The sequence below is a fragment of the Salmo salar genome, unplaced genomic scaffold, assembly GCF_965601325.2.
Source record: "Salmo salar unplaced genomic scaffold, fSalSal1 ptg000152l, whole genome shotgun sequence".
NCBI classification, from domain to species: domain Eukaryota; kingdom Metazoa; phylum Chordata; class Actinopteri; order Salmoniformes; family Salmonidae; genus Salmo; species Salmo salar.
The window spans coordinates 303,676-329,323 of record NW_027675323.1 but is presented as its reverse complement, the minus strand read 5'-3'; the positions used below and the strand labels follow the sequence as shown (position 1 = coordinate 329,323).

The 25,648-nt window shown below is 41.9% G+C and overlaps 2 protein-coding genes across 2 annotated transcripts; one reads left to right on the top strand and one right to left on the bottom strand.

Annotated features, from left to right (window-relative positions):
- The first annotated feature begins 553 nt into the window (after nucleotides 1-553).
- LOC145867014 (uncharacterized) lies at nucleotides 554-13,891 on the top strand. The gene is made up of 2 exons (XM_082971058.1): nucleotides 554-1,070; nucleotides 9,930-13,891. The coding sequence occupies exons 1-2, from the start codon at nucleotides 782-784 to the stop codon at nucleotides 11,570-11,572; spliced, it is 1,932 nt and encodes a 643-aa protein (XP_082827184.1). The 5' UTR covers nucleotides 554-781; the 3' UTR covers nucleotides 11,573-13,891.
- Nucleotides 13,892-18,520: 4,629 nt separating this feature from the next.
- Nucleotides 18,521-25,342, bottom strand: LOC145866967 (uncharacterized). The gene is made up of 4 exons (XM_082971022.1): nucleotides 25,333-25,342; nucleotides 21,008-21,430; nucleotides 20,682-20,922; nucleotides 18,521-18,545 (listed from the first exon to the last, which is right to left on the bottom strand). The coding sequence occupies exons 1-4, from the start codon at nucleotides 25,340-25,342 to the stop codon at nucleotides 18,521-18,523; spliced, it is 699 nt and encodes a 232-aa protein (XP_082827148.1).
- Nucleotides 25,343-25,648: the final 306 nt, after the last annotated feature.

Sequence of the window (25,648 nt, the reverse complement as noted above, 5' to 3'; positions counted from 1 at the left end):
CAGTATAGACCTAGTCTGTTCATTATATACATCTACATGATGTATTGTTACACCATGTAGGAGCAGTATAGACCTAGTCTGTTCATTATATACATCTACATGATGTATTGTTACACCATGTAGGAGCAGTATAGACCTAGTCTGTTCATTATATACATCTACATGATGTATTGTTACACCATGTAGGAGCAGTATAGACCTAGTCTGTTCATTATATACATCTACATGATGTATTGTTACACCATGTAGGAGCAGTATAGACCTACAGTAGCTGGCTACTTATTTATATGTTGTTTGACTGAAGGAAACTGCCTTAAATGTGCTGTAGTAAACATGTTTTATTCTCACTAATCAACCAACACATTCCTGTCTTTGTATGTCTCAATATAATAGTATTATTTAATTAAATTCATGTAAAATAATATTTGTCTGAAAATAAAATGTGATCCTCGACTGCGTTTCCCTCCAGTCAGCAGACGGCGATGTGCGTCTTTCAGGCGATTCTGCAGCGTGACGTATAATCTAGTGGACGGTTCTTCATAAACAGCTCGTCAACCACCTCGGTAGCTTGCTAGCCAACATAGCCGAAAGATTCAAGCTATTTATACGCTTTCAGTCTATATTAGCTACTGTGTTTTAGACACACTTCTGTCGTATCTACTTGTTAACCTATTTAATTTAATATTATGTTATTTTTTTATTAGTCAGCTATAGTAGCTGGCTGGTTAAGTTAGCATTAGCCTAGTCGCTAATGATAGCTAGCTAGCTAACATCCCCGAACATGAGCTCCCTAAACTACTCCCCTCCTGTTAAAGAAGAGGAGGTCTGCTGGACGGAGACAGAAGCTCTGGGGCTGAACATTGTCGTGAAAGAGGAGAAGGAAGAGGAGGATCTTACAGTAAAACAAGAAGTAGAGGGTGAGGCTGTTACAGTGAAAGATGAAGAGAAAGACGTTTCAGTTAAACAAGAGGAAGAAGAGGATGATGCTGTTTTTGGAGTGAAGAAGGAAGGAGAGATTACTGTCACATTGGAAGATGAAGAGAAGGAGATAGGAGATCTGATTAACACCAGTAAGTACCGCCTTCAATTAGTTTTTAACTTTGGATATTCGGAGTTGGCTCGTCAATACCTCTTCAACGGAGGGCCCTGGGATGATGACTGATATGTCTAGAATCAGACGACGTAGAGACAAGCTACCCCTTGTTTTCTCCGTTCCGTTTCCAAAAAGTGACTTAACATATATATTTGAGGAGGGTCTATCTGCTGACCGCAGACTGGGGGGCCACGGCATGTAGTGATTTTAATGTAGTGATGTTTTACTACACACCGTGACCCCCAATAGAGCCATGTGAGAGTTGGGTTGGCTACACCAAAGATTATGGATATACTAACAAGATGTCTCTCCGTCCTAACAAGGGGAGTCGTTGTCCACAAAGCTGCACTGTGGGTTGTCTATCTCCCACCTATCCTGTCTTTGGATTGGTGGATACATCTTATTATTGTAATCTATTGTTTATATTCTATGAGGGTTGTTGTCGTCAACCGCCTGTATTCAATGGAGAGAGATGCTAAGCTACTAGCATGAATATGCATAGCGATCTGGAGACAACTCCTATAATGTTTTTATCAAAGTTGTCGGTATGTCACGTGTCCACGTAACAACTTAATCATTACGAAACTTCTGTTAGATCAAGTAAACCTCACGTAGCAAATAAGCCATTCATTTTGTTGTTGACCAAATTCAACACTTTCCACATTGGGTTGATAATTGTTTCCACTTGGATACAGCCTACTGAAACCTACTGGCATGACCTAGAGTTACAACCTACTGTAACCTACTGGCATGACCTAGAGAGATACAACCTACTGTAACCTACTGGCATGACCTAGAGAGATACAACCTACTGTAACCTACTGGCATGACCTAGAGAGATACAACCTACTGTAACCTACTGGCATGACCTAGAGAGGTACAACCTACTGTAACCTACTGGCATGACCTAGAGAGTTACAACCTACTGTAACCTACTGGCATGACCTAGAGAGTTACAACCTACTGTAGCCTATTGGCATGACCTAGAGAGGTACAACCTACTGTAGTCTACTGACATGACCTAGAGAGATACAACCTACTGTAACCTACTGGCATGACCTAGAGAGTTACAACCTACTGTAGCCTACTGGCATGACCTAGAGAGTTACAACCTACTGTAACCTACTGGCATGACCTAGAGAGATACAACCTACTGTAACCTACTGGCATGACCTAGAGAGTTACAACCTACTGTAGCCTACTGGCATGACCTAGAGAGATACAACCTACTGTAACCTACTGGCATGACCTAGACAGATACAACCTACTGTAACCTACTGGCATGACCTAGAGAGGTACAACCTACTGTAACCTACTGGCATGACCTAGAGAGGTACAACCTACTGTAACCTACTGGCATGACCTAGAGAGATACAACCTACTGTAGCCTACTGGCATGTCCTAGAGAGTTACAACCTACTGTAACCTACTGGCATGACCTAGAGAGTTACAACCTACTGTAGCCTACTGGCATGTCCTAGAGAGTTATAACCTACTGTAACCTACTGGCATGACCTAGAGAGTTACAACCTACTGTAACCTACTGGCATGACCTAGAGAGGTACAACCTACTGTAACCTACTGGCATGACCTAGAGAGGTACAACCTACTGTAACCTACTGGCATGACCTAGAGAGGTACAACCTACTGTAACCTACTGGCATGACCTAGAGAGTTACAACCTACTGTAACCTACTGGCATGATCTAGAGAGATACAACCTACTGTAACCTACTGGCATGACCTAGAGAGATACAACCTACTGTAACCTACTGGCATGACCTAGAGAGTTACAACCTACTGTAACCTACTGGCATGACCTAGAGAGTTACAACCTACTGTAACCTACTGGCATGACCTAGAGAGATACAACCTACTGTAACCTACTGGCATGACCTAGAGAGGTTCAACCTACTGTAACCTACTGGCATGACCTAGAGAGATACAACCTACTGTAGCCTACTGGCATGACCTAGAGAGTTACAACCTACTGTAACCTACTGGCATGACCTAGAGAGATACAACCTACTGTAGCCTACTGGCATGACCTAGAGAGTTACAACCTACTGTAACCTACTGGCATGACCTAGAGCGTTACAACCTACTGTAACCTACTGGCATGACCTAGAGTTACAACCTACTGTAACCTACTGGCATGACCTAGAGAGTTACAACCTACTGTAACCTACTGGCATGACCTAGAGAGATACAACCTACTGTAACCTACTGGCATGACCTAGAGAGATACAACCTACTGTATTCTTTCTACCAATTGATTGGTTGAAATTTTATGACGTGTATTTGTTCATATAGACACACCCCATGTGTTTAATAAAATCAACTGTATGTGCAGAACTTGAATTGAACTGATGCTTCAAGCATTTGATTAAATAATTAACACAAACAAATTACTTGAGGAAGCCAGAGGTCAATATAACCAGAAGAAAATAACCAATTCCCCACCTGCTGCTGGCCTTCGTTAATTCTGACGTTATGCTCCTGAAGTTTCCGGTAAAATAGGCAAACTTTTTCCATTTCCGTTTGAAGTGCCAATTTATCTTACCATTTCTACCGATCTGCGTGCCAGTTATGAACGAGTTACAACACCTGTTTGGCTCCTCCACTTCCTGGGTCGGTGAAGTGAGGTATTACATTTAAGGATTAAATCATTTAACCTCTATGGGCTAGGTGGGACGCTACGTAACAGCCACTGGCAGCCTGTGGCGCGATTTTCAAAACCTTAAAAATCCTATTACTTCAATTTCTCAAACATATGACTATTTTACAGCTATTTAAAGACAAGACTCTCGTTAATCTAACCACACTGTCCGATTTCAAAAAGGCTTTACAACGAAAGCAAAACATTAGATTATGTCAGCAGAGTACCAAGCCAGAAATAATCAGACACCCATTTTTCAAGCCAGCATATAATGTCACCAAAACCCAGAAGACAGCTAAATGCAGCACTCACCTTTGATGATCTTCATCAGATGACAACCCTAGGACATTATGTTATACAATACATGCATGTTTTGTTCAATCAAGTTCATATTTATATCAAAAACCAGCTTTTTACATTAGCATGTGACGTTCAGAACTAGCATACCCCCCGCAAACTTCCGGGGAATTCGCTAACATTTTACTAAATTACTCACGATAAACGTTCACAAAAAGCATAACAATTATTTTAATAATTATAGATACAGACCTCCTCTATGCACTCGATATGTCCGATTTTAAAATAGCTTTTTGGTGAAAGCACATTTTGCAATATTCTAAGTACATAGCCCAGGCATCACGGGCTCGCTATTTAGACACCCGGCAAGTTTAGCACTCACCATAATCATATTTACTATTATAAAAGTTTGATTACCTTTTGTTGTCTTCGTCAGAATGCACACCCAGGACTGCTACTTCAATAACAAATGTTGGTTTGGTCCAAAATAATCCATCGTTATATCCGAATAGCGGCGTTTTGTTTGTGCATTCCAGACACTATCCGAAATAGTAAAGAAGTGTCGCGCGCATGGCGCAATTCGTGACAATAAAATTCTAAATATTCCATTACCGTACTTCGAAGCATGTCAACCGCTGTTTAAAATCAATTTTTACGCCATTTTTCTCGTAGAAAAGCGATAATATTCCGACAGGGAATCTCCTTTTCGGCAAACAGAGGAAAAAATCCCAAAGGCGGGGGCGGTCGGGTCACGCGCATAAGCCCAGTGTCCCTTGATCGGCCACTTGAGAAAGGCGATAATGTGTTTCAGCCTGGGGCTGGAATGACGACATTCTGTTTTTTCCCGGGCTCTGAGCGCCTATGGACGACGTGGGAAGTGTCACGTTAGAGCAGAGATCCTTAGTAAATGATAGAGATGGAAAAGAAGTTCAAGAAATGGTCAGACAGGCCACTTCCTGTAAAGGAATCTCTCAGGTTTTGACCTGCCATTTGAGTTCTGTTATACTCACAGACACCATTCAAACAGTTTTAGAAAATTTAGGGTGTTTTCTATCCATATGTAATAAGTATATGCATATTGTAGTTACTGGGTAGGAGTGGTAACCAGATTAAATCGGGTATGTTTTTTATCCAGCCGTGTCAATACTGCCCCCTAGCCCTAACAGGTTAACCTGTTGGGTCTAGGGGGCAGCATTTGCACGTCTGGATAAAAAAAATGTACCCGATTTAATCTGGTTACTAATCCTACCCAGTAACTAGAATATGCATATACTTATTATATATGGATAGAAAACACTCTAAAGTTTCCAAAACTGTTTGAATGGTGTCTGTGAGTATAACAGAACTCATTTGGCAGGCAAAACCCTGAGACATTTTCTGACAGGAAGTGGATACCTGATGTGTTGTATTGACTTTAAACCTATCCCATTGAAAAACACAGGGGTTTAGGAATATTTTGGCACTTCCTATTGCTTCCACTAGATGTCACCAGCCTTTACAAAGTGTTTTGAGTCTTCTGGAGGGAGATCTGACCGAACAAGAGCCATGGAACGGTGATGTCCCATTAGACACCTGGCGCGCTACTTCATGTTGGGTACCCTCGTTCCAATATGTTATAAAAGAGTATGCATTCGTCCACCTTGAATATTATTCATGTTCTGGTTAAAAAAGGCCCTAATGATTTATGCTATACAACGTTTGACATGTTTGAACGAACGGAAATATATTTTTTCCCCTCGTTCATGACGAGAAGTCCGGCTGGCTTACATCATGTGCTAACGAGACGGAGATTTTTGGACATAAATGATGAGCTTTTTTGAACAAAACTACATTCGTTATGGACCTGTGATACCTGGAAGTGACATCTGATGAAGAGAATCAAAGGTAATGGATTATTTACATAGTATTTTCGATTTTAGATCTCCCCAACATGACGTCTAGTCTGTATCGCAACGCGTATTTTTCTGGGCGCAGTGCTCAGATTATTGCAAAGTGTGATTTCCCAGTAAGGTTATTTTTAAATCTGGCAAGTTGATTGCGTTCAAGAGATGTAAATCTATAATTCTTTAAATGACAATATAATATTTTACCAATGTTTTCTAATTTTAATTATTTAATTTCTGACGCTGACTTGACTGCCGGTTATTGGAGGGAAACGATTTCCTCAACATCAATGCCATAGTAAAACGCTGTTTTTGTATATAAATATGAACTTGATAGAACTAAAAATGCATGCATTGTCTAACATAATGTCCTAGGAGTGTCATCTGATGGAGATTGTAAAAGGTTAGTGCATCATTTTAGCTGGTTTTATGGTTTTGGTGACCCTGTCTTTGACTTGACAAAACATTACACACAACTCTTGTAAATGTACTGTCCTAACATACTCTAAATTTATGCTTTCGCCGTAAAACCTTTTTGAAATCGTAAAACGTGGTTAGATTAAGGAGATGTTTATCTTTCAAATGGTGTAACATAGTTGTATTTTTGAAAAATTTGAATTTTGACATTTATTTGGATTCAAATTTGCCGCTCTTGAAATGCACCTGCTGTTGATGGAGTGCACCACGGGTGGCACGCTAGCGTCCCACCTAGCCCCAAGAGGTTAAGGAATATATCCGAGTCTCACGCTCATCACCTGTGGAATGCGGGGCTTCCAGCGAGGTGTGGATTTAATAGTATGTTGTACCTAGTTTCCCTCCTTCAGGGAACAGTAATTATAGTCACAAATCAAATCAAATGTATTTCTTACATCAGCTGATATCACAAAGTGCTGTACAGAAACCCAGCCTAAAACCTCAAACAGCAAGCAATGCAGGTGTAGAAGCACGGTGGCTAGCAAAAACTCCAGAGAAAGGCCAAAACCTAGGAAGAAACCTAGAGAGGAACCAGGCTATGAGGGGTGGCCAGTCCTCTTCTGGCTGTGCCGGGTGGAGATTATAACAGCACATGGCCAAGATGTTCAAATGTTCATAAATGACCAGCATGGTCAAATAATAATAATCATAGTAGTTGTCGAGGGTGCAACAAGTCAGTAACACAAGAGTAAGTGTCAGTTGGCTTTTTCATAGCCGATCTTTGAGAGTATCTCTACCGCTCCTGCTCTCTAGAGTGTTGAAAACAACAGGTCTTTGACAGGTAGCACCTCCGGTGAACAGGTCAGGGTTCCATAGCTGCAGGCAGAATAGTTTGAACTGGAGCAGCAGCACGGCCAGGTGAACTGGGGACAGCAAGGAGTCATCAAGCCAGGTAGTCCTGAGGCATGGTCCTAGGGCTCAGGTCCTCCGAGAATTAGAGAGAGCATATTTAAATTCACACAGGACACCGGAAAAGACAAGAGAAATACTCCAGATGTGACAGACTGACCCTAGCCCCCCCGACACATAAACTACTGCAGCATAAATACTGGAGGCTGAGACAGGAGGGGTCAGGAGACACTGTGGCCCCATCTGATGAAACCCCCGGACAGGGCCAAACAGGTAGGATATTACCCCACCCACTTTGCCAAAGCGCAGCCTCCACACCACTGGAGGGATATCTCCAACCACCAACATACCATCCCGGGACAAGGCCGAGTATAGCCCACAAAGATCTCCGCCACGGCACAGCCCAAGGGGGGGCGCCAACCCAGACAGGAAGACAACGTCAGTGACTCAACCCACTCAAGTGACGCACCCCTCCCATGGACGGCATGGAAGAACACCAGTAAGCCAGTGGATTTAATAGTATGTTGTACCTAGTTTCCCTCCTTCAGGGAACAGTAGTTATAGTCATAACGTGTGGATTTAATAGTATGTTCTACCTAGTTTCCCTCCTTCAGGGAACAGTAGTTATAGTCATAACGTTATGCTTGTCATATGATGAACTTTAACTTAAATACTGGATCTTGCTGTCGGACAGTTGTTTTGTATATTCAGATCTCCGAAATGCTCTCTAACTACGTAACATTTAGTGTCTCCTTTTGTTACGCTGGGAAAACAGTTTTCATGGGCACAGAAATCCTAAATCATTTCAGTTTACTAAATCCAATGGTTCTAACCGAGAGTCACCTTAACTTTATTGACAACTCCCAAATGGATACTGTCATTAATGCGGTTCTTCAATAATTACACATAATACTTAATACTGTAGCTGTTTAGTTACAGTCACATGTTCAACTATCATCAGCTGATCCAGGAAATCATTTTCTGCATGCCAGTCAAACGTAGTTCTTCATTCATTACACCGGTAAAGACAGTTATGCCGTGCTCCACGTTGGATCCAACATCCCAAACAAATCGATATTTATAATGTGTTATTGTCTACTTGATTTACAGTAGGGTCTCGTTAGTCCGTTTGGAAACGGAGATACTTAGCTCATAATGTGTAGAGAACTGTTCCTTGATGGATAGGCTATTGTACAACACACAGAGCTATTTTCCTTTATTCAGGACATTTAGAATGACAACACATTACAGAGTAGCCTAGTGGGATTATTCACAAAATTATCTGGTGATCAGGTTATGAATTGTCATGACAAAGACATTTTAGTCTCCTTGTTTCACCTAAAATATTAAATGATTTATAGTCCTAGGTCTATGTTGTTGTTAGGTGAAGTTATGGGTCCTACAGTAGGTCTATGTTATTGTTAGGTGAGATTATAGACCATTTTGGCATACACTTAGTGGACAAAACCTCATTGTCAGGCTGATGTCAGGCTGATGGAAAACTAGCCAATGAGCATTTTACTGGTTGAAGTCGTTTTTAAATATAAAGTAGTACATTTGACAATAACACAAATATTATATTAAATCAGGACATTCAAACGAGCCTTACAATTATAATCCAAAATAGTGTCAAATGATGATAATAATCATAATCAACCTGGAAATGGAGGCTATTTTTGCTGTCAGCCTATGAGAACTCCCCTGAGTTTCCCCCACGGTGGTGAATTAGTGAATAGACACAGAGCTTAATGTGAGTTTCCTTGAGTAACACTCCTGATCTAGTGCTGTAATATTCAGAATACATTGTGAAAACTAATCTTTGCTCACCATTTGTTAAATATATATTTTTTTTCACCCCTTTTTTCTCCCCTTTTTTCTCCCCAATTGGTACATAGTCTTGTCTCATTGCTGCAACTCTCATACGGACTCTGGAGAGGCGAAGGTCGAGAGCCATGCGTCCTCCGAAACACAACACAACCCAACCTAGCCGCGATGCTTCTTGACACAATGCCCATCCAACCCGGAAGCCAGCAGCACCAATGTGTCGGAGGAAACACTGTACACCTGGCGACCTGGTCAGCGTGCACTGCGCCCGGCCCGCCACAGGAGTCGCCAGTGCGCGATGAAACAAGGATATCCCTGCCGGCCAAACCCTCCCCTAACCCGGACGACGCTGGGCCAATTGTGCGTCGCCCCATGGGCCTCCCGGTCGCGGCCGGCTGCAACAGAGCTTGGACTCGAACCCAGAATCTCTAATGGCACAGCTTAGGCCACTTGCTCACCATTTTTGCTCCAGGCAGATATACTACATCCATAACTAGCGGTTTCTGCATTAGCAGGGAGGTGTTTCTGCAATCAAATTGTGTGCGCATCGCCCTTGTCGCAATTTTAGCAAACACAGAAAGGTGCCTATATTTGAGAACAAAAGTCGCCTGGCACACTGCTTAGGAGTTCAACACCTTTTACTTATTTCTAGTTACTACTAATGTGAAAACAAGACTAAATATGACTATTGTTGCTCACTTGACTGTCTTAAGACAATTGTCAAGTCATTTTAACATTCATTACAGACGTCAATTGTTGTACACTATCATGGCTACGCTGTTGGCATCACCTTTTTCAGTGGATTTCTGCTGTTGTGAGCCTTTAACTATCTGTCTGACTTGTTCACACAGGAGAGAGACGTGACTATCATGGATCCTCTGGGGAGCCTCAACATCATGATGCTGACGAGTCAGAGAAGAGTCTGTCCAGATTCTATCACCTCAAGAAACACCAGCAGAGACCCACAGGGAAGAAATCTATCTGCTGCTCTGACTGTGGAAAACATTGCAAATCTTCATCAGAACTTAAAATACACCAGCGAACACACACAGGAGAGAAATCTCACCACTGTTTTGATTGTGGGAAGAGTTACTCAAGTTTAAAAGCACTAAAAGTACACCTGAGAATTCACACTGGAGAGAAACCGTACAGCTGTACTCAATGTGGGAAGAGTTTTACTCAGTCAAGCAACCTGTTATCACACCAGAGAACACACACAGGAGAGAAACCTTATAGCTGTGATCAATGTGGGAAGACTTATATTTCATCTTGCCATCTGAGTAGACACCAGCGAGTACACACAGGAGAGAAACCTTATAGCTGTAATCAATGTGGGAAGAGTTTTACTCGGCCAGACAGCCTGATAATACACCAGAGAACACACACAGGAGAGAAACCTTATAGCTGTGATCAATGTGGGAAGACTTATATTTCATCTTGCCATCTGAGTAGACACCAGCGAGTACACACAGCAGAGAAACCTTATAGCTGTAATCAATGTGGGAAGAGTTTTACTCGGCCAGACAGCGTGATAATACACCAGAGAACACACACAGGAGAGAAACCTTATAGCTGTGATCAATGTGGGAAGACTTATATTTCATCTTGCCATCTGACTAAACACCAGCGAGTACACACAGGAGAGAAATCTTATAGTTGTAATCAATGTGGGAAGAGTTTTACTCGGCCAGACAGCCTGATATTACACCAGAAAACACACACAGGAGAGAAACCTTATAGCTGTAACCAATGTGGGAAGAGTTTTGCTGCATCTGGCTCTCTGACTCTACACCAGAAAACACACACAGGAGAGAAATCTTTCCACTGTTCAGATTGTGGAAAAATATTCTCAACTTCACAGAATATGAAGAAGCACCAGAAAACACACACAGGAGAGAAACCTTATAGCTGTAATCAATGTGGGAAGAGTTTTACTCAGTCAGACGGCCTGATATTACACCAGAGAACACACACAGGAGAGAAACCTTATAGCTGTAACCAATGTGGGAATAGTTTTTCTACATCTAGCTATCTCACTATACACCAGAGAACACACACAGGAGAGAAACCTTTTAGCTGTAACCAATGTGGGAATAGTTTTTCTACATCTAGCTATCTCACTAAACACCAGAGAACTCATACAGGAGAAAAACCATATAGCTGTACTCAATGTGGGAAGAGTTTTTCTACGTCTAGCTATCTCACTATACACCAGAGAACACACACAGGAGAGAAACTATATAGCTGTACTCGATGTGGGAAGAGTTTTTCTACGTCTAGCTATCTCACTATACACCAGAGAACACACACAGGAGAGAAACAATATAGCTGTAGTCAATGTGGGACAAGATTTTCTTGGCTAACCAGCCTAGTATCACATCAGAGAACACACACAGGAGAGAAATCTCCTAGCTGTGATCAATGTGGGAAGAGATACTCTGATAACAGATCTCTGATTAAACATCAGAAAAAACATGAAGGAGTTGTTTCATGATATCAATGAAATAATGTCACAATGTAGAATGTTTAAACATTGTAGTAGGAGTATTTTAATGATGTCACAATGTAGAATGTTTAACATTGTAGAAGGAGTATTTTAATGATGTCACAATGTAGAACCCTAAATATTTGCCCCCTGTTCTATTGATTTTAGTTTCAGGGGGAAAATCCAGGCTCAGAAATGGAAGAGTACTATTTATGTGATTTAACAAAAAGTGACTAACAAAAAAAGAGCTGTGTTACACTTACCATGTTGGTGACGCACTTGAATCAAAATGCAACACTTCAAAATGTAGCTAGCTGTTTTCTACAAATTGTCCTCTGACCAGGGATGTACACATTATTCCCAGATTCCGTGTGCTTTTTGAGCTGTTCGTTTTAACAGGACGTGCAACTTCATCTCCCTCCTGTCACACAAATGATTTTAACATGATATCGATGAGTTATGACAAATAAGTGTTGTGTTCCTTTGTTTAGCGACCCCTACATTTAAATGCATCACTACAAAATGTAGCTGACTGTCTTCTGCAGGTTGTCCTCTAACCAGTGAGGTAACAGATATCTCCCATTTCCATGTGTTGTGTTTATTGTGGCAGATGTTTGTGTATATAGCACATTTTATGTTTAGGTTTTCAATATATCCCAAACTGTTTCTGCATATTGGTTATTGATTAGGACACGTTAAAACTGTGTTTTGACATTGGGGATATCCCATCTAGCAACATGTCATTGAAAAGACATTGAAAATATGACTATGCAACCAAATATTTCATATTTACATTTCATGATCAGATTTAGTAATCGATTTATTGATGATATTTATTCATGCAACCAACTGACAATTTTTGGTACAATTATATTGACATTGTTGCCCTGCTTTTAAAATATCAGGGTTCATTCTCAGATGTGCCAACCCAAATGTACTAGAACATGACATTGGGGACTGGGCCCCGATCCAACAACATGCCTATCTAGTGAACCCTGAAAAGAGAGAGAAGCTCTGCAGTGAGGTGGAAAGTTACTATGGATATTGCAGGAGTTTCCTCTTGAAATCAGACATGTCTGTGGTGAGGACAACTTGGTTGCTGATTGTCTCAAGGGTGGGCAGTTAAAAAGTTTTGTGTTTAGACAGTGCGTTGCCATGGATCACAATGTATTTTGACTGCACGTTTTTTCCGTATTGGAGATGAGTTTTGTTTGGGTTCCAAGGGGACGAGAGTTCTAGAAGCTAGTGGGATTTAGGAAGAAGTGAGTTCTAGAAGCTAGTGGGATTTAGGAAGAGGAGAGTTCTAGAATCTAGTGAGTTGTAGGAAGACGAGTGTTCTAGAAGCTAGTGGGATTTAGGAAGACAAGTGTTCTAGAAGCTAGTGGTATTTAGGATTCTATAGAAAGAAAAAGGAGAAACAAATAGTCCTATTGTATATTATTATTTAGAAATACGTGTTTTTTTCTTGTTTTTAATTGTTGACATCCAGTAGACACCATGTTTATATTGGTGAATCATTCTAGTTGATTATCATGAGAAATGGAAGTTGTTTTCTGTTGGTGGTGAGCAAACTTGTCCAACATAAATATAGGATATATTTGTTGTCTTAAGGGGGAAGGTGTTACAGGCTTTGGTTTTTCCATTTATGTTTTGAGGTTGAACTTTAGCTCGTTAGCACGTCTAGCTTCGTTAGCCCGTCTAGCTCGTTAGCACGTCTAGCTCGTTAGCACGTCTAGCTGGTTAGCACGTCTAGCTCGTTAGCCCGTCTAGCTCGTTAGCACGTAGGACGCACTGATTGGTGTCACCTCGTTAGTCAGTATGTGTTACACCTGTGCTGGCTTGTCCATCTCGTTAGTGGGAAGGTGTTTCACCTGAGCTGGTCCAGGTTCTATTTAAGAGTGTCTGGCCCAGTGCTCCAGTTGTCTTGATACATGTGGAGAGTCAACACCTTTAGTTGCTCCACCTTTTTGGTTTACTTCCTGTCTTTAAGTTTGGTGTGGGTTTTTCTTTTGTTTTCCTCTTCTTGGGCAGATTTAGTGGGTCTCATGGTGGGTGTCTTTTAGGTCCCAGTTGTTGTTACTAGTCAACTTCCAGTGGACACCCCCATAGTGTCTTTCAGAGCCCCTCCTAAAAAACAAGTTATATTTTGGGTTGGATGTTGCGTCATATTGTTGATATTTTAATCAATGGCATTTCCTTACAATGCTCATTAGTCTTTCAGTTATTATTGTTTTTTATCCTCATATTTGTGTACTAAATATTTCTGATTATTTTCATAGTTTTTTCCTGTGAAGCCATTGTGTTGCATCCATGTCTGAAATGTGCTGTATAAATAAAGCTTGATTTGATTTGAACATATTGTAAAACAAATTAACCCAATGACTGACCAATCAACAAACTATTGGTCCACCTTAGTATGAAAAACTGTATCAATCCCACGTTTCCAGCCAGCTGAAGGCGTGGTGGAGTGGTAAACACCACCCCCGGCTCTACCAGGGGCTTGAGGTGGTCTCCCACAGCTCTGCTTATGTCATGTTCTGTGGCCTTGCTGTTCCATTTATTGACTGTCCCTGCAACACAGAAACACATTTAGTCATATTATATAAAACACTCAAAGTAATGTATATGGAGCATCTATGGCCTCAGTTACACCTGGCACCTAAATGTGACTTCCGATCACTCCAAGCTGCATTAGGTTCAGATCTACCAGGATGAGCCTTTGACACAGTCAGGCCACTGAATATGCATCAGCAATGTAAAGAGATGGGGTGAATGAGGGGAAAAGTACATTTGACACAAATGACCTTCATAATAAATCAAATGTTGTTGGTCACATACAGGTGTTCAGCAGATGTTATTGCAGGTGTAGTGAAATGCTTGTCCTTCTAGTTCCCACAGTGCAGTAATATCTAACAATTAATATCTAACAATTTCACAACAAATACCTAATACACACAAATCTAAGTAAAGGAATGGAATTAGGAATATATAAATATATGGATAAACAATGTCAGAGCAGCATAGACTGAGATACAGTTTATACATATGAGATGAGAAATGATATGCAAACATTATTAAAGGGCCAATGATTTCATGATGCCTGTTTACCAGTCTGATGGCCTGGAGATAGAAGCTGTTTAACAGTCTGATGGTCTGGAGATAGAAGCTGTTTACCAGTCTGATGGCCTGGAGATAGAAGCTGTTTATCAGTCTGATGGTCTGGAGATAGAAGCTGTTTTTCAGTCTGATGGCCTGGAGATAGAAGCTGTTTATCAGTCTGATGGCCTGGAGATAGAAGCTGTTTACCAGTCTGATGGTCTGGAGATAGAAGCTGTTTTTCAGTCTGATGGCCTGGAGATAGAAGCTGTTTACCAGTCTGATGGCCTGGAGATAGAAGCTGTTTAACAGTCTGATGGTCTGGAGATAGAAGCTGTTTAACAGTCTGATGGTCTGGAGATAGAAGCTGTTTACCAGTCTGATGGCCTGGAGATAGAAGCTGTTTAACAGTCTGATGGTCTGGAGATAGAAGCTGTTTAACAGTCTGATGGCCTGGAGATAGAAGCTGTTTTTCAGTCTGATGGCCTGGAGATAGAAGCTGTTTAACAGTCTGATGGCCTGGAGATAGAAGCTGTTTACCACTCTGATGGCCTGGAGATAGAAGCTGTTTATCAGTCTGATGGTCTGGAGATAGAAGCTGTTTTTCAGTCTGATGGCCTGGAGATAGAAGCTGTTTATCAGTCTGATGGCCTGGAGATAGAAGCTGTTTACCAGTCTGATGGTCTGGAGATAGAAGCTGTTTTTCAGTCTGATGGCCTGGAGATAGAAGCTGTTTACCAGTCTGATGGCCTGGAGATAGAAGCTGTTTAACAGTCTGATGGTCTGGAGATAGAAGCTGTTTAACAGTCTGATGGTCTGGAGATAGAAGCTGTTTACCAGTCTGATGGCCTGGAGATAGAAGCTGTTTAACAGTCTGATGGCCTGGAGATAGAAGCTGTTTAACAGTCTGATGGCCTGGAGATAGAAGCTGTTTAACAGTCTGATGGCCTGGAGATAGAAGCTGTTTAACAGTCTGATGGCCTTGAGATAGAAGCTGTTTAACAGTCTGATGGTCTGGAGATAGAAGCTGTTTATCAGTCTGATGGCCTGGAGATAGAAGCTGTTTAACAGTCTGATGGTCTGGAGATAGAAGCTGTTTATCAGTCTGATGGCCTGGAGATAGAAGCTGTTTAACAGTCTGATGGTCTGGAGAGAGAAGCTGTTTAACAGTCTGATGGCCTGGAGATAGAAGCTGTTTTTCAGTCTCTCTGTGTTAGTGATGCCTGTTTAACAGTCTGATGGCCTTGAGATAGAAGCTGTTTAACAGTCTGATGGCCTTGAGATAGAAGCTGTTTAACAGTCTGATGGCCTTGAGATAGAAGCTGTTTTTCAGTCTTTCGGTCTCAGCTTTGATGCACCTGTACTGATCTCGCCTTCTGAATGATAGCGGGGTGAACAGGCAGTGGCTCGGGTAATAACAAAGAACATGTATGTATGCCTGGGGGGAAATTCACTTTCATACAGCAATACCAGTGGACAATTTGCACTAAATAAACATAAATGGAACATATTCCCTTTTGCTGACGTGATGAACCACTAAGGGGACATAAATATTTAATCCCAAAACTTTCCCTTTGGTTTAACTGTTTAAGACGGTCCCCTTTTCTAATAGAGGCCGGGATGTGATCAATACCCACAGCTTGTAGGTGTAACCGATGTGAAATGGCTAGTTAGTTAGCGGTGGTGCGCGCTAATAGCGTTTCAATCAGTGACGTCACTCGCTCTGAGACTTGAAGTAGGGTTTCCCCTTGCGTTGCAAGGGCCGCGGCTTTTGTGGCGCGATGGGTAACGTTGCTTCGTGGGGTGTCAGTTGTTGATGTGTGCAAGGGTCCCTGGTTTGAGCCCGGGTTGGGGCGAAGAGAGGGAGGCAGGGTTGCCTTGGTGTAAGGACTTATAGTGCCTTGCCATGGGGTAGTCGTCATTGCCTACCCGTATGGCATACTTGTGTTCCGCTAGGCGGTCTTGAAGGCGTCTCTTTGTCCGTCCAATGTAGAACACCTTGCACTGTGGACATTCCAATCTATAGATGACATGAGTGGTTTTGCAGTTAATGAAATGCTTGACGTAATACTCCATTTTGGAAGCTGTATCAACAAAATACTTTTTCTGTGCAATATTTCTGCAGTGGTTATATTTAAAAGAGCCCTTGGGTTTGTGGTCAAGCCAAGTTTTTTTTTTGAGAGTCACCCGGAAGATAACTGTGTACTAATTTATCATTTAGGGTAGGACATCTTTTAAAGCTTATGACTGGTGGCTCAGGAAAGACTTGGCGTAGTAGAGTATCACTTTGGATAATTCCCCAATTATTTTGAATGATTATTTTAATGTTCTCTGCTTCAGTACTGTATTTTGTGGGTATTGATCACATTCCGGCCTCTATTAGAAAAGGGGGCCGTCTTAAACAGTTAAACCAAAGGGAAAGTTTTTGGATTTACAAACTACAGGCCACTAAATACCCTGGTTTACATGAAGATATGGATTTACAAACTACAGGCCACTAAATACCCTGGTTTACATGAAGATATGGATTTACAAACTACAGGCCACTAAATACCCTGGTTTACATGAAGATATGGATTTACAAACTACAGGCCACTAAATACCCTGGTTTACATGAAGATATGGATTTACAAACTACAGGCCACTAAATACCCTGGTTTACATGAAGATATGGATTTACAAACTACAGGCCACTAAATACCCTGGTTTACATGAAGATATGGATTTACAAACTACAGGCCACTAAATACCCTGGTTTAAATGAAGATATGGATTTACAAACTACAGGCCACTAAATACCCGGGTTTACATGAAGATATGGATTTACAAACTACAAGCCACTAAATACCCTGGTTTACATGAAGATATGGATTTACAAACTACAGGCCACTAAATACCCTGGTTTACATGAAGATATGGATTTACAAACTACAGGCCACTAAATACCCTGGTTTACATGAAGATATGGATTTACAAACTACAGGCCACTAAATACCCTGGTTTACATGAAGATATGGATTTACAAACTACAGGCCACTAAATACCCTGGTTTACATGAAGATATGGATTTACAAACTACAGGCCACTAAATACCCTGGTTTACATGAAGATATGGATTTACAAACTACAGGCCACTAAATACCCTGGTTTACATGAAGATATGGATTTACAAACTACAGGCCACTAAATACCCTGGTTTACATGAAGATATGGATTTACAAACTACAGGCCACTAAATACCCTGGTTTACATGAAGATATGGATTTACAAACTACAAGCCACTAAATACCCTGGTTTACATGAAGATATGGATTTACAAACTACAGGCCACTAAATACCCTGGTTTACATGAAGATATGGATTTACAAACTACAGGCCACTAAATACCCTGGTTTACATGAAGATATGGATTTACAAACTACAGGCCACTAAATACCCTGGTTTACATGAAGATATGGATTTACAAACTACAAGCCACTAAATACCCTGGTTTACATGAAGATATGGATTTACAAACTACAAGCCACTAAATACCCTGGTTTAAATGAAGATATGGATTTACAAACTACAGGCCACTAAATACCCTGGTTTACATGAAGATATGGATTTCTCACCCTTCCTGTAGGGTTGTGATAGGTCCATTCCTGTAGGGTTGTGATAGGTCCATTCCTGTAGGGTTGTGATAGGTCCATTTGCTGTCATTTAGTGGTCTTTCTTCTCAATTGCCCTCAGCTATGTTTAGACTGTTGTTCATGTTTTGTTGGGTTCAAGTGTACTAGGGAATAGATTGCTTTCTTGTTCTTGACTTCTCTCCCAGACATGTTTAGGGTTGGAACTACCTTGCTGGGTGTTCTAGTGCCTCTAGCTTGGAGTTGTATTATCTTTCCTTTTTTGTGATAACACAGCCACAGTGTTTCACTTTTTAATGTGTATACTATTGCTTACTAGGTGTGTCCAATCAATTTTGTAACCACTCCCTCTCCAATTAGGGCTAATTGGAAAAGCTGTTAAAAAGAGGACATTGTATCATTTCTTTGTATTCCCTGACGAAGGCCATGCAGCCGAAACGCGTTGGATTTTTTTTTTTAACATTGTTTCTATTGAACCTGCCATACTAATAAAGGCATTTTAATCAATTATATGAAGAGTGCCTTGGTCCTCCTTTCTTTTTGATGACCAACTCACCCCCTTTACCAAAGAGCACCTTCTGTCTACCAAAATGTACTATTGTGTACCTCAGTAGCGCTTCCCTTCCTCATTTTTCCACTAGTTGAAAATAACTTCTATTTCACATTATAATCAACTACAATGCTTCACCTTCACCAATATAAACATGGTGTCTACTGGCTGTCAACAATTATAAACAAGAAAAAATATATATATTCTCCCCACTAGCTTCTAGAACTCTCATCTTCCTAAAACTCCCTAGCTTCTAGAACTCTCATCCCCTTGGAACGAGCCCAAACAAAACTCATCTCCGACACGGAAAAATGTGTAGTCAAAATAAATTGTGATCTATAGCAACGCACTAGCTAAACGCAAAAAAACAAATCTTTTTGACTGCCCACCCTTGAGACAATCAGCAACCAAGTTGTCCTCACCACAGACATGTCTGATTTCAAGAGGAAACTCCTGCAAATATCCGTAGTAACTTTCCACCTCACTGCGGAGCTTCTCTCTCTTTTCAGGGTTCACTAGATAGGCATGTTGTTGGAACGGGGCCCAGTCCCCAATGTCATGCTCTAGTACATTTGGGTTGGCACATCTGAGAATGAACCCTGATATTCTAAAAACAGGGCAACAATGTCAATATAATTGTACCAAAAAATTGTCAGTTGGTTGCATAAATAATTATCACTACTAAATGTTACATGAAATATTTGATTGCATAGTCATATTTTCAACGTCATTTTGCTAGATGGGATATCCCCAATGTCAAAACACAGTTTTAACGTGTCCAAATCAATAACCAATATGCAGAAACAGTTTGTGATAAATTGAAAACCTAAACATAAAATGTGCTATGTACACAAACATCTGCCACAATGATTATATTACTTGTATTATTTAAAACAAGCACCTTATAAAACTGTACAAGCACCAGAAACACTGTTGTTTTGACAAGTAGCAATAAATCACTGATATCCATTAGGGGGGAAATCAGGTTGTACGTGATGTTGAAACTAACACAACTAAAAAAACACATGGAAATGGGAGATATATTTTACCTCACTGGTTAGAGGACAACCTGCAGAAGACAGTCAGCTACATTTTGGAATGATGCATTTAAATGTAGGGGTCCCTAAACAAAGGAACACAACACTTATTTGTCATAACTCATCGATATCATGTGGATTTTTTTGTCTTTTTACCATTGTTTTACCAGTTAAGTTGACTGAGAACACATTCTCATTTACAGCAACAACCTGGGGAATAGTTACAGGGGAGAGGAGGGGGATGAATGAGCCAATTGTAAGCTGGGGATGATTAGATGGCCGTGATGGTATGAGGGCCAGATTGGGAATTTAGCCAGGACACCGGGGTTAACACCCCTACTCTTATAATAAGTGCAATGGGATCTTTAATGACCTCAGAGAGTCAGGACACCCGTTTAACGTCCCATCCGAAAGACGGCACCCTACACAGGGCAGTCACTGCCCTGGGGCATTGGGATATTGTTTAGACCAGCGTTTTGATTCAAGTGGGTCAGCAACATGGTAAGTGTAACACAACTCTTTCTTTTGTTAGTCACTTTTTGTTAAATCACATAAATAGTAACTCTTCCATTTCAGAGCCTGGATTTTCCCCCTGAGGTTAATATCCATATCATGTTGAAATCAATAGAACAGGGGACAAACGTTTAGGTTCTACATTGTGACATCATTAAAATACTCCTTCTACAATGTTTAAACATTCTACATTGTGAGATTTCATTTCATTGATATCATGAAACAATTCCTTCATGTATGTATTTTCCTGATGTTTGATCAGAGATATTTTATCAGAGTATCTCTTGTCACACTGATCACAGCTATGAGGTTTCTCTCCTGTGTGTATTCTATGGTGAAGAGTCAGAGTGCTCAATGCAGCAAAACTCTTCCCACATTGATCACAGCTATAAGGTTTCTCTCCTGTGTGTATTCTCTGGTGTGATACCAGATGGCCAGATCGACCAAAACTCTTCCCACATTGATCACACCTATAAGGTTTCTCTCCTGTGTGTGTTCTCTGGTGTAGAGTCAAACTGCGAGATGCAGACAAAACTCTTCCCACATTGACCACAGATATAAGATTTCTCTCCTGTGTGTGTTCTCTGGTGCACTGTCAGCCCTCCAGATACACCAAAACTCTTCCCACATTGATCACACCTATAAGATTTCTCTCCTGTGTGTATTCTCTGGTGTTGAGTCAGAGTGCTAGATTTAGCATAACTCTTCCCACATTGACCACAGCTATAAGATTTCTCTCCTGTGTGTATTCTCTGGTGTTGAGTCAGAGTGCCAAATGTAGTAAAACTCTTCCCACATTGATCACAGCTATAAGGTTTCTCTCCTGTGTGTGTTCTCTGGTGTGATATCAGGGTGGTTAACTGAGTAAAACTCTTCCCACATTGAGTACAGCTATAAGGTCTCTCTCCTGTGTGTGTTCTCTGATGAATTTTAATGCCTGATGAGGTGAATCTCTTCCCACAGTCAGAGCAGCAGTGAGTTCTCTTCCCTGTGGATGTCTGCAGGTGTTTATTGAGGTGTTCTAATGTGGAGAGACTCTTCTCTGCCTCGTCAGCATCATGACGTTGTTGAGGCTCCCCAGAGGATCCACGATAGTTAAGTATCTCTCCTGTGTGAACAACAAAGTCAGACAGATGATTAAAGGCCCACAACAGCGGTAATCCACTGTAAAAGGTGATGCCAACAGCGTAGCCATGATGTTGGACAACAATTGACGTCTGTAATGAATGTTAAAATTATTTGATATTTGCCTTAAAATGAGCAAGAATAGTCATATTTTGTCTTGTTTTCACATTAGTAGTGACATCGATGATTGTAGGCTAGAAATAAGTTATTCATGTTGTTGAAACTCTAAGCAGTGTGCCAGACGACTTTTGGTCTCCAATATAGGCCCCTTTCTGTATTTGCTAAAATTGCGGCACGAGGGCAATTTGATTGCAGAAACTCCTCCCTGCTAATGAGGAAACCACTAGTTATGGATGTACTATATCTGCCTGGAGCAAAAATGGTGAGCAAAGATTTTAGTTTTTCACAATGTATTCTGAATGTGAACGGGGGAAAACTCAGGGGAGTAACCTCCATTTCCAGGTTGCTTATGAGTACATTTCACACTACCTTGGATTATAATTGTAAGGATATTTTTGAATGTCCTGTTTAATAAAATGTTTGCTAAAGCATTAAGAATTATGTGTAATTATTGAAGAACTGCGTTAATGACAGTATCCATTTGGGTGTTGTCAATAAAGTTAAGATTTTATTTATTTATTTAACCAGGTAGGCCAGTTGAGAACAAGTTCTCATTTACAACTGCGACCTGGCCAAGATAAAGCATAGCAGTGCGACACAAACAACACAGAGTTACAAGTGGGATAAACAAACGTACAGTCAATAACATGACAGAAAAATCTATATACAGTGTGTGCAAATGGATTAAGGAGGTAAGGCAATAAATAGGCCATAGTAGCAGAGTAATTACAATTTAGCAAATTAACCTCTATGGGCTAGGCGGGACGAATTCGTCCCACCTACGTAACAGCCACTTGAAGCCTGTGGCGCGATTTTCAAAACCTTAAAAATCCTATTACTTCAATTTCTCAAACATATGACTATTTTACAGCCATTTAAAGACAAGACTCTCGTTAATCTAACCACACTGTCCGATTTCAAAAAGGCTTTACAACGAAAGCAAAACATTAGATTATGTCAGCAGAGTACCAAGCCAGAAATAATCAGACACCCATTTTTCAAGCCAGCATATAATGTCACCAAAACCCAGAAGACAGCTAAATGCAGCACTCACCTTTGATGATCTTCATCAGATGACAACCCTAGGACATTATGTTATACAATACATGCATGTTTTGTTCAATCAAGTTCATATTTATATCAAAAACCAGCTTTTTACATTAGCATGTGACGTTCAGAACTAGCATACAGAACTAGCATACCCCCCGCAAACTTCCGGGGAATTCGCAAACATTTTACTAAATTACTCACGATAAACGTTCACAAAAAGCATAACAATTATTTTAAGAATTATAGATACAGACCTCCTCTATGCACTCGATATGTCCGATTTTAAAATAGCTTTTTGGTAAAAGCACATTTTGCTATATTCTAAGTACATAGCCCAGGCATCACGGGCTCGCTATTTAGACACCCGGCAAGTTTAGCACTCACCATAATCATATTTACTATTATAAAAGTTTCATTACCTTTTGTTGTCTTCGTCAGAATACACACTCAGGACTGCTACTTCAATAACAAATGTTGGTTTGGTCCAAAATAATCCATCGTTATATCCGAATAGCGGCGTTTTGTTCGTGCGTTCCAGACACTATCCGAAATAGTAAAGAAGTGTCACGCGCATGGCGCAATTCGTGACAATAAAATTCTAAGTATTCCATTACCGTACTTCGAAGCATGTCAACCGCTGTTTAAAATCAATTTTTACGACATTTTTCTCGTAGAAAAGCGATAATATTCCGACAGGGAATCTCCTTTTCGGCAAACAGAGGAAAAAATCCCAAAGGCGGGGGCGGTCGGGGTCACGCGCATAAGCCAGTGTCTCTTGATCGGCCACTTGAGAAAGGCGATAATGTGTTTCAGCCTGGGGCTGGAATGACGACATTCTGTTTTTTCCCGGGCTCTGAGCGCCTATGGACGACGTGGGAAGTGTCACGTTAGAGCAGAGATCCTTAGTAAATGATAGAGATGGAAAAGAAGTTCAACAAATGGTCAGACAGGCCACTTCCTGTAAAGGAATCTCTCAGGTTTTGACCTGCCATTTGAGTTCTGTTATACTCACAGACACCATTCAAACAGTTGTAGAAAATTTAGGGTGTTTTCTATCCATATGTAATAAGTATATGCATATTCTAGTTACTGAGTAGGAGTGGTAACCAGATTAAATCGGGTATGTTTTTTATCCAGCCGTGTCAATGCTGCCCCCTAGCCCTAACAGGTTAACGCGGTCACACTCCATCACCACCCCCGAGGTGGAAATGCGATAACCCAGGAAGGAGACGGCTCGTTTGGAGAACTCACACTTCTCAGCCTTGACGTATAGGTCATGCTCCAGCAATCTCCCAAGCACCCTACGCACCAGGGACACATGCTCGGCGCGGGTGGCGGAGTAAATCAGGATATCGTCGATATACACTATCACGCCCTGCCCATGCAGGTCCCTGAGAATCTCGTCCACAAAGGTTTGAAAGACGGCTGGAGCATTCTTCAACCCATACGGCATGACGAGGTACTCATAGTGGCCCGATGTGGTACTAAATGCGGTTTTCCACTCGTCTCCCCCGAATACGCACCAGATTATACGCGCTCCTGAGATCCAGTTTCGTGAAAAAACGCGCTCCGTGAAATGATTCCACCGCCGTAGCGATGAGAGGTAGCGGGTAACTGAACCGCACTGTAATGGAATTGAGACCTCTATAATCAATGCACGGACGCAGACCTCCCCCCTTTTTCTTCACGAAAAAGAAACTCGAGGAGACGGGTGAAATGGAGGGCCGAATGAACCCCTGTCTCAGAGATTCCGTGACATATGTCTCCATAGCTAACGTCTCCTCCTGGGACAATGGGTACACGTGACTCTTGGGAAGTGCAGCGTTTATCTGGAGGTTTATTGCACAATCCCCCTGTCGATGAGGTGGTAATTTAGTCGCCTTCTTCTTACAGAAAGTGATCGCCAAATCGGCATATTCAGGGGGATAGCGCACGGTGGACACCTGGTCTGGACTCTCCAATGACGTGGCACCTATGGAAACTCCTAGACACTTCCCTGAACACTCCTCTGACCACCCCTGTAGAATCCCCTGTTTCCACGAAATCTGGGGATTGTGATCAGCCAGCCAGGGGACCCCCAGCACCACCGGAAACACAGGTGAATCAATGAGGAAAAAACGAATCCGTTCCTTATGATTCCCCTGCGTCCCCATGTCCAGTGGAACCGTAGACTCCCTGACTAGCCCTGACCCTAATGGTCGGCTATCTAGGGAGTGCACGGGGAAGGGAGAATCTATCGGCACTCGCGGAATGCCCAGCTTAATGGCAAGTCCGCGATCCATAAAGTTCCCAGCTGCGCCTGAATCGACTAGCGCCCTATGCTGGGAAGAGGGAAAAAAAATCAGAAAACAAAATAGGTAAGAACACGTGACCAACAGGGGGATCTGGGTGAATTTGGTGCTGACTCACCTGGGGTGACCGAGAAGTGTTCTGCCTGCCCTATCGACTCCCAGACTGGCTCCTCCAGCACCGGTCGGCCGTGTGTCCTCTCCAACCACAGCTGGTGCAGGAGGAGCCACCTCCTTCGGTGCCCCTTGGCACAGCCCCCCCCCCCCCCCACCTCCATCGGAGTAGGGGCGGGGGTGCACGGGGGTGGAACGGACAGGACCCTTTCCGAACGCCCGCAGGCAGCCAGCAGATTGTCCAGACGGATGGACATATCGATAAGCTCATCCAGGGACAGAGCGGTGTCTTGACAGGCTAGCTCCCTGCGGACGTCCGCCCGGAGACTGCACCGGTAATGGTCTATAAGGGCCCTGTCGTTCCAACCCGCCCCAGCAGCCAAGGTCCTGAACTCCAGCGCGAAGTCCTGCGCGCTCCTCGTCTCCTGCCTGAGGTGGAACAGCCGCTCACCTGCCGCTCTTCCTTCCGGAGGGTGGTCGAACACGGCCCGAAAGCGGCGGGTGAACTCTGGGTAGTGGTCCCTCGCCGAGTCTGGACCATTCCTGACAGCATTTGCCCACTC